At 45.8% G+C, this 10,206-nt stretch overlaps 1 protein-coding gene across 1 annotated transcript in view; it reads right to left on the bottom strand.

Moving 5' to 3' along the window:
* TIAM2 (T-cell lymphoma invasion and metastasis 2) overlaps positions 1 to 8,893 on the bottom strand; it is a 130,354-nt gene extending 121,461 nt beyond the window's left edge. Inside the window, exons 1-2 of the mRNA XM_021714579.1 lie at positions 8,813 to 8,893; positions 5,901 to 7,094 (exon numbers count right to left, since the gene is read on the bottom strand). Coding sequence (XP_021570254.1) covers positions 5,901 to 7,088 — 1,188 coding nt within the window. The 5' untranslated portion in view covers positions 7,089 to 7,094; positions 8,813 to 8,893. The remainder of the gene's footprint in view (positions 1 to 5,900; positions 7,095 to 8,812) is intronic.
* Between the last annotated feature and the right edge of the window lie 1,313 nt (positions 8,894 to 10,206).

The raw sequence follows: 10,206 nt of genomic DNA, 5'->3' as shown, positions 1-10,206 counted from the left end.
ACCAGCATGGGCAACAGAGTGAGACTCCAACTCAAAAAAAAAAAAAAAAAAAAAAAAGAGGAGAGGTGCTGGGCATGATGGTTCATACCTGTAGTCTCAACGCCTTGGAAGGCTGAGGTGAGAGGATTGTTTGAGCCCAGCAGTTCAAGATCAGCCTAGGCAACACAGCAAGACTCCATCTCTAAAAAAGAGTAGTGGGAAACTGCCGGTGGGGAGGGGGCACACCTCATCAACAAGGGTACCTGCATAATGAACATTTGTATACCCCTGAATTGTACCCCAATATTTAAAATTAAAAATAAGAAAGAGTACAGTGACTCAAGAGATGTCACTCCACAGAAAGATAGACACTGTATGATCTCATTTCTAGATGAAGAATGGTAGTTGAGAGGAGAATGGTGGTTGCCAGGCAGAGGAGGGAGGGGAACCAGGGTGATGCAGGTCAGAGGGTACAATGTCTCAGTTCTGCAAAATGAACACATTTTGGCGATCTAATGTTGAGTACGATGACTACAGTTAATAACACTACACTGTATATTTGAAATTGGCTATGAAGGGACCCCTAGGAAGGGTTCTCATTACATACACACACAAGATGAGTATGTGAGGTGACGGGTATGTCAGCTAGCTTGGTTGTAGAGGTCATTTCACAGTGTGTTCCTACATCAAAGTATTGAGTTGCACGCTTTCAATATATACCATTTCTATTTGTCAACTGCACCCTGATAAAGCGGGGGGGAGGAGGAAGAGGTGTCACTCAACTCTTCGGAGCTAAAGGAAAACCGACCACCATTCCTCACGGTCTAAGAAGAAGTGCTAAACCCATGCCTTGTTGCTCTGCTGAAATTCTGTAGAAATTCCCAGAGACAGTGCAGTCCTGAAAGAGCAGTGAAAGTTAAAAATTAAGAGGGCCAGAAAGTCAGGGTCTCGGTGTCCTCTGTTTACTCTGTGATACACGTCACAGTCACTAGTGCTGCACACCAGATGCCTTTGGTCAGATGGGGGGTCAGTTCCCAACTCCTCCCTTTCTTGAAGGTGCATCGCCACCTGCCTTGCTTTCTCCAATATATGTGAGCAAAAGGCAAAGGTATCATTTCTGGGTGGAAGCTTTCAAAGCCATCACAGTTTTCTTTTTCCCTCTGGCTTGCGATGTCCCACATGAAAACTGCCCTGTCAACCCAGGATCTTAGGAAACAACGTAGACTAGAGTCCCCACCCAACTGTGGAGTGAATGAGACATGAACTTCAGTTGTCCTATACCTCAGAGATCTAAGGGCGTTTTGTTACCTTATCTTAACCTAACCTGCCCTAACTGACACAGCTGAAAATGTAACCAGGACAGAAACAAGGGCATGCTGGGGCTAAAGGTAGTATGAAATACTTATCTGCATCAAATACATATTCCTCTCCAGTACATGCTCTTTTTCTTTTTGTGCAATTAGTGTGATATTCTTTTTGAGTTGTGTATGTTGTTTTCATGGATTAATCGGTTTTCAGGATCTAACTCACCAGGGTGGTTTTAAAGCCCTATAAAGACAGGGCTGCTCTTTTCACATCACTTTTTTAAAAATCAAAACAAAGATGTCAATCTGTCCTGGTATTGTCTGACTCATTGTCCTGCTGATATAAAGAAGTCTGCATGTGTGAAGGTATAGGTATTAGTTTGGTGCCTTATTACATCAGCACACACTCTGCTCCCATCCATATGTTTTAAGAATTTAAACCTGATTTTCACTTTAAATTGTTCAAGGAAAACAAAGGCATGACCAACATTAAGTGGCTTACTTGCCAAAAAAAACATTCATCCTGTTCACATTTATCAATTGTGGAAACACAGGCAAAACTGGAAAAGCTGCCTTTGTAGGCCACTTTTTTAAAAAATCCAAAATATTTACTACTCAATAGCCCCAAAATAATGAATAGTAGTTATCAGCACCACCATGGAAAATGTACATATCTGGAGTTTTCCAGAGGTGGCATTAGCCCTGCTTCTCTACTAACTGGTCATGTCTCTGGGAAGGATCCTCAAACTGATTGAACCTGAATCCCCCCCCACCTTTTTTTGAGTTGAGATCTCACTTTGTCGCCAAGGCTGGAGTACAGTGGGACAATCATGTCCTTCTTGGCTGAGGCAATCCTTCCACCTCAGTCTCCCAAGTAGCTGAGACTATAGGAATGAGCCACCATGCTCAGCTAATAATAATAGTCTCGCTTTGTTGTCTAAGCTGGTCTCAAACTCCAGGGCTCAAGTAACCCTCCTGCCTTGGCTTCGCAAAGTGCTGGGATTACAGGCATGAGCCTCTGCACCTGGCAAACTCCTCATTTTTAAAATGATGGGAGGAGTCTTTGCTGGCTTTAAAATTCTGACTCTTTGATTCTAACTAGTTTATTTTTTAGCTCTACAAACACACAAATATTTCAGAGTTAAGTTTTTGAACACTGCAGTATTAAAAAAGGCTCAGTTCCTGCAAGTGGGAGGGGCAGTGAGACCTGCACATGAGTGCAGTCAATACACAGCAGCAACTGGTCTGTTTCTGAACTGAACATAAACTAACACTGAATGAAATTCAGTGGAACCTGGGTAAACCAGGCCACTAACATAGGTGAGAAGCACACTCAGTGCAGATAAGATATGTGGAATAGTTCATATCAACTAGAGGACATAGCAGATGACAGCCGAACACAGGTCGGCACTAAAATACTTGAATCAGAAAGATGTGAAATTTGTCATGTGGGATCACAGCCCCAGAGTGAAGAGAAGCTATTTCTCCCATTGTGCTCAACTGTTTTGTGTGTGTGTGTTAAAGTCAGAGTTTCACTCTGTCACCCAGGCTGGAGTACAGTGACACGATCTGGGCTCACCACAGCCTCGACTTCCTGGGCTCAGTTGATCCTTCCGCTTCAGCCTCCCGAGTAGCTGGCATTATAGGCATGTACCACCATGCCCACCTTTTTTTTTTTTTTGTATAGAGACAAGGTCTCACTATGCTGCCCTGGCTGGTCTCAAACTTCTAGCCTCAAGCGATTCTGCTGTCTTAGCCTCCCAAAGTGCTGGGATTACAGGCATGAGCCAGTGCGCCTGGCCTGTTCTCACCGGTTGACAATTGTTTGGGAAACGGGAGTTGGGAGAGAAAAAAGCCAAAGAGATCTCAACTATTTAGTGATGTAGTCTGAAGAAACGACAACTAAGTGCAAGCAAATTGCTATGTTCGGGGACACAAAGAGTTCCCATAAACAGGACAGGGTCATCTGCTCCTCATCTCTGCATAGAGGAAGAAGCACCAAAGTACAATACAGGAGGGAGACTAGGGTAGACAAAACACATAAGAAGGAGATAATGGATGTCAAGCTTCACACATCTGAAATTCTATTCAGGGAAGTTATATTATTTTCCACTAATTTTGTGTCTACACAGGATGGTTAAAATGCAATTCTGCCACAGATTAATTGTCAACTCAAATTTCCTTAACTCATCTGGGCATGGTGGCTCACACCTGTAATCCCAGCACTTTGGGAGGCAGAGGTGAGAGGATTGCCTGAGCCCACGGTTTGAGACCAGCCTGGACAACTTGTTGAGACCTGGTCTCTACAGTAAATCAGGCATGATGGCACATGCCTGTAGTTCCAGCTACTTGGAAGCCCGAGATGGAAGGATCACCTGAGCCCAGCAGGTCGAGGCTACAGTGGCTGTGAGCATGCCACTGCACTCTGGCCTGGGCAACGAGACTCCAATTTAAAAAAAAAAAAAGCTTTACCCCTCCATAAAAATAATTAAGCCGGGCTCGGTGGCTCAGCCTGTAATCCCGCGCCTTTGGGAGGCTGAGGTGAGTGGATTGCCTGAGTCCGCGGGTTCGAGACCCGACTGGGCAGCGAGACCTCATCTCTACAATAAATCAAAAAATCAGCCGGGCGTGGTAGCGCATGCCTGTAGTTCCGGCTACTTGGAAGGCTGAGGCGGAAGGATCGCCGGAGCCCAGCAGGTCGAGGCTGCGGTGGCCGGGAGCGGCCACTGCACTCCAGTCTGGGCGACAGAGTGAGACTCCAACTCAAAAAAAAAAAAAAAAAAAAAAAAATACTTAAAAGTAAAAATAAACAAAAGCCCTAGCAATTACCAGTAGTTACCTAAAAAGGCAAACTACCATTATTTTCTTCGTGGTAGCTAAGCCACTTTGCTCCCCCACTAGAAAATTATACATCATTAAAAGTATCATCATCGAGTGTTTTATTTTTCAGCATTATATATATATATTTTGCTTTCAATGTCTGTCTTTATTATTTTTATTTATAGTTTATTAAAAATGTGTGGGTCAACCCCTTCGGGTCTCCTCCCACTGTGGGAGCTTTTCTGTCCTCTCAATAAATCCTGCTTTCAAAAAAGAAAAAAGACATGTGATACAATTCAGGATTAGGTACACAAGTGGACATCGTACAGGTAAAGTCTGGGCCTCCCTTTGGTCCCCACTTTGCCTGGTTTGAGATCAGGTACACTTGTTGATGTTGTGTTCCCTCCCCACCCTCCACCCCCACCCTGGTTGTATCTTGCTACTGCCAATCCCTTTCTTGTAGTATTATGATAATTGTTCAGGGTCTGCTTATGAGTGAGAACATGTGGTACTCTGTTCTTTGTTTCTGTGATAGATCACTGAGTATTACAGACTCTAAATCCATCTAATATATTTTTTTCTATTGTATGCACTTAGGTACAAGATGTCTTCCAAACTCCATCTGCTATCCCCATGAGGAGGCTGTAAGAGTATGCCTATAAATATATCATCAACTTTTGTTTTATATGTCCACTTAAGCACAGAAATTTTAATTTCCTCAAAGTAATATTAAGTTCAGAAAGCCTACTTGCCCAAAAATAACAACAATCTCATAGTTTTTGTTTGGACCTTAAGAATGAAATCGAGCAAAATTCTCAAATAACCAATTCTTTCATGAATTCTCTCCAACTCTACACTTTCTAAGATCAGTTTAGCCAGGTCTTAAGATTAGACCTGTGGAATGCATGCAGTAGTAGAGAGGCAAGCACAGAATCAGGGTGCTGTGGACCGAACACTTGTATCCTCCCCAAAAGCCATATGCTGAAGCCTTAACCCCCGTGTGATGGTATTTGGAATGAGCCTTTGGGAGATAATTTTTAAGTTTAGATGGAGTCCTGATGCTGGAATCCCACATAGGGTTAAGGTCCTTTTAAGAAACAGAAGAGAGCCTAGAGCTCCCCTGCTCTGCCACTTGAGGGCACAGCAGGAAGGCAGCTGTCTACAGTTAGGGAGAGAGCCCTCCCCAGAATCTGACCGCACTGGCACCCTGATCTCTGACTTCCCAGCCTCCAGAACTGTGAGAAACAAATGTCTGTTGTTTAAGCCTCCCCGTCTGTGGTATTTTGTTTGAGCCCAAGCTGAACGTGGGAAAATTAAAGTTGTGGGCTAAGGCCGGGCTCAGTGGCTCAGTCTGTAATCCAGGCACTTTGGGAGGCCGAGGCAAGTGGATTGCCTGAGCCTGCGGGTTTGAGAGCTGCCCAGGCAACTTAGTGAGACTTCATCTCTACGATAAAGCAAAAACTAGCCAGGCATGATAGCGCACACCTGTAGTTCTGGCTACTTGGAAGGCTGAGGCGGAAGGATCGCTGGAGCCCAGCAGGTCGAGGCTACGGTGCCCAGGAGTGTGCCACTGCACTCCAGGCTGGGTGACAGAGTGAGCCTCCAACTCAAAAAATAAAAATAAAAAACATAAAGTTGTGGGCTAAGAGTGAAAATGCATATCTGATACAAAAGTAAAAAGAACCCACACCTGAAAACAAGATGTGCCAAGTCTTATAACAAACGCTTCAGCTCCACTAGCTCACTGAAGCCTCCTGACCGTGCTCTAGGGTAGCCTCTGCACTAAGGTGTACTCACCTGGAGTTTCCTTTTCTTCCTCGAGAGGCTTCCTGTCCAGTCACTGATCCGCCGCATCCTGGCTTTAAGGGTGTCCTTCTTTGTGGTATCCTCAGTTAAGGCTTTGGGCTTCCGACAGGGGAGGGTGAAGGAACTGTACTGGACGGGATCCCTGTGCGCCACCCTGGAGGGCACATCAATGTCGGAGGCAAAGGACACGCGGTGGCTCAGGCTGGCATGTGTGCCCATGTATTCATCAGAAAGGCGGACACCTGAGGGGGAGAGGCTCCCCAGGTTGGCATCTTTGTACAGTTCCCGAAGGGAGGAGAGGGAACAGCTTTGGTTGAAAGGCTTTTTGGTGTCACCAGGTGGGAAGCTCGCATGGAGGCTGGGGTCAGGCATGCCGGGTGCCAGGAAGGAGCCCTCCGCCTCGCTCAGCTCCCCGGTGTTGCCCCATGGGGAGTCGTACCAGGAAGACTCGGAGCTCAGGGAGCTGCCTTTGCTGGAGCGCAGGCGGGAGTCCGTGGAAGAAGGGCGATGGCCGGATGGAGAGTTGGCACCAGAGTCCCTCCTGGCCTCAGGCACGGGGGAGGTTTCCGAGCCCAGTGTGGGTGAGTACCGCAGCAGCTGCACGGGGCCACCAGGGTCCTCTGCAGACACTTTGCTGCCACCATTGTGGAACTCGACCCTCAAGCAGCCATCCAACTTGCCCAGCGTCTTGATAAGCACCCTGGGGCTCCTGCGGTCCTCACCTGGTGGGGTAGAGGCCACACTCTCCTGCCTCCCGTAACAGTTGAGAAGGTGGCCGTTGCAGTCCCTCGAGGTGAGGTGGCTGTCGGCGGGCTCATGGCCAACATAGTGGAAGCCGTTCTCAGGTGAGAAAGCAGCACTGTTGCCCTGGAAATCCCTTCCTGGGGCATTTGTTCTGTGCTTGGGGTAGGCCACACCTTTGGAGACTTTGCACGTGGGTCCCCCGGGTCTCGATGCATACGGCTGGTTACTTTTAAAGTGGGAAAGACAGCTTCGGGCCAGGGACCTGGACTTGTAACCTGCTCCACTGCTTCCGTGGCCCCATCCATGCAATGACTTTTCATCTTTGGCATGAATGCCGCGTATTTTCAAGGAACAAGGCTTTTGCTTTGCACCAGTTATAGTATTGCTATGACTTTTGGATCCCTGAAGGGTGTACTGACTCTCGGAGTTCCCCATTTTAACCTAAATTAAGAACAGTTGCATCAGTAAGAGGTTAGACCTAAATTACATTCCATTATGAAAGAACTTCCTAAAAAAGAATGTCCAACACAGTACCCAGGAAATAAGCAACTTCTTTCTGTGCCTGGCATGACTCAGAGGAGTAGGGACATGAGTTTAGTTGGGAGAATTGGGTCTTCTCAATTCTCCCAACTCACTAGCCCAACAGACAACACTGCACATTTTCATGTCAGTTATTACAGACATATTACTTATTGAACGAAGTTAATTTAGAAATGCAATAGCATAAAAATCAGCTTAAGAGCCAGATCTCCTTCAGGCTTGGTATTGGGAGGTTTTGAACAAGTAAGTCTTGAAGAGAAAAACTGGGGAAAGTACTTTTATTCTGTAAGTCCAAAAACACAGATTTCAGTGATTGAAGACATACACTTTTCATTATATGTAAACTACCAGTAGAGTTAACTCCTCGCCATAAAACAATAAAATTTTGCTCAGAAACAGCAATATTTTTAATAAAATGATGCCAGGTACCAGACCCTGCTGGAGATTTAGGAATATTACAAAAGAAAAGAAGTCCTCAAAAATGAGGCTGAGGCTGGGAGTGGTGGCTCATACCCATAATCCCAGAACTTTGGAAGGCTGAGGCAGGGGGATGTCATCTTTGTGAAAAATCAAAAAATTAGCTGGGCATAGCGGTGTATGCCTGTCATCCCAGCTACTCGGGAGAGGCTGAGGCAGAAGGATCACCTGATCCAGGAGACTGAGGCTGCAGTAACCCATGATCATGCCACCACGCTCCAGCCTGAGTGACAAAGTAAAACTCCAACTCGGGGAAGAAAAATTTTTTAAAAAGGAAAAGAAAGAAATGAGGCTGAGATTTTAAAAGGGGGGAGAAATAAACACATTTTAGTAGAACGAATCTCTGGAGCTTTTCTAAAGAGTTCAGGCATCCTCACTTTAGAATATGATGGAAGAAAGATGTCTAAAGCTGACTGGTTAGATGTGGGCATCAGAAAAAAATTACTGAACGCTTTTACTTCCCTTTACAGCCCCAATGTACTCAAGGAGTCTATTAGTTAAGCCAAACCCAAAGTGAAATTTGATTCACACTTTCTCCCTGTTTTTCATTCTAACCAGTCTATCACTATTTTAGGCAAGGTGGGGGTGATGCTATTCCAATCATGTTTCCCAACATATTTAATCAGTTTTTTATTTTGTTTATTTATTTTGAGTGGGAGTCTTACTCTGTCACTCACGCTAGAGTACAGTGGCATGATCACGGCTCACTGCAGTCTTGACCTGCTGGGCTCAGGTGATCCTTCCACCTCAGCCTTCCAAGTAACTGGAACTACAGGCTCGTACCACCATGACCAGCTCATTTTTAAAAATTTATTTTAAAGACAAGGTCTTGCCATGTTGCCCAGGCTGGTCTTAAACTCTTGGGCTCAAGCAATCCTCTTGCCTTGGCCTCCCAAAGTGCTGGGGCTACAGGTATGAGCGACCTATAGTGAGTGCCCAGCCTGGTTTTTTATTTTAATTATTGTACATCTAGGAATATATAGCCACAAAACAGACGTCAAATGGATTGACTTTTCTCTGAGGGCAGTTATCTAATTTTTTAACACCCAAATTGCTGGAGCAAATAATAAAACCTTAACTTATGACCTTAATTGCAGCCATGCAGCTTGACATGAACCACAACACGCGTGAGCTGGGTTTACCTGCAGCTTGGTTTTCGCTCTGAGGGAGATTCGTGGTCAGCAGGCTTTACATGGCCTTGGGAGCAAGACGGTGCATTGAACAAGCACGGGGCGATGAGTCCATGAAGTAGCCCTGAAAAAGAGAAATACAAGAAACGCTGTCAGGTCTTTTATACAAGCCCCCAAAAAAGTCAAAAGGGTGGTCGAATAAAAACGATCTGAAGAAATAACCAGTGTCTAGAATCACCATCCAAATAAAAAGTGAAATGTCTGTGAACTGCCTGATTCATCAGGGTTATTTGGAAGCAGGAATGGAAGCAGAACTGCCCGTCCAATCTCCAAAGGCCGCCGACTTGACACACAGTCAGCAGTCCAATGAGTGTCTTTGTTTCAGGGGACACCGGGAGGAGCGCTTGAGTGAGTCATGCACGGTTCATCTGTCACCACTACCAGGAAAACAACTCTCAGACTCACCGCAGGAACAAGATCGCAGAGACATCCTCCTGACACCACAAGAGATGCTCACCATTCTCTAATGGAATAAACAATAAAAACAAACCCCAAAAGGTACCATCACTGTGCACAGACCCTGGCTAAAACAAGTTAGGTAACAGAGGGTGACCCCATAAATGAGATCAAAAGTTTCCCTCAAGCACATGTTAGACAGACCCACCTTTGAGGGATAAGACAAGACTTCTGAGAAGGGAGGAGGACGAGGTAAGACATTGAGGCCACCATCTGTGGCCCTCACTATTTATTTATTTGAGTTGAGGCCTCACTCTGTGACCCAGACTGAAGTGCAGTGGCACAATCACCATTCACCACAGCCTCAAACTCCAGGATTCAAGCGATCCTCCTGCCTCAGCCTCCCAAGTAGATGGGACTACAAGTGTGTGCCACCACACCTAGCACATTCTTTGATATTCTGTAGAAACAAGGTCTTGCTATGTTGCCCAGGCTGATCTCAATCTTCTAGGCTCAGGCAATCCTCCTGCCTCAGTCTTCCAAAGTGCTGGGTTTACTGGCGTGAGCCACCACACCGAGTCTAGTTTCTTTTTTAGATTTCATTTGTAATCGTGATAGAATATGCACAACATAAAATTTTCCATTGTAGCTAGGCATGGTGGCTCAAGCCTGTAATCCCAGCACTTTGGGAGGTAGAGACGAGAGGATTGCCTGAGCCCAGGGGTTCAAGACCAGCCTGGGCCACCTGGTGAGACCTCATCTCTACAATTAAAAAAAAACAAGCCAGGCTTGGTGGCTCAGCCTATAATCCCGTGCCTTGGGAGGCTGAGGTGAGTGGATTGCCTGAGCCTGCAGGTTCGATTGCCTGGGCAACTTGGTGAGACCTCATCTCCACAATAAATCAAAAAATTAGCCGGGCGTGGTAGCGTGCGCCTATAGTTCCAGCTACT

Source organism: Carlito syrichta, unplaced genomic scaffold (assembly GCF_000164805.1).
Source record: "Carlito syrichta isolate Samal-C Ts95f unplaced genomic scaffold, Tarsius_syrichta-2.0.1 Scaffold305681, whole genome shotgun sequence".
NCBI lineage: Eukaryota > Metazoa > Chordata > Mammalia > Primates > Tarsiidae > Carlito > Carlito syrichta.
Note: the sequence above shows the minus strand (reverse complement) of the source record. Positions and strands in the feature narration are given on the sequence as shown.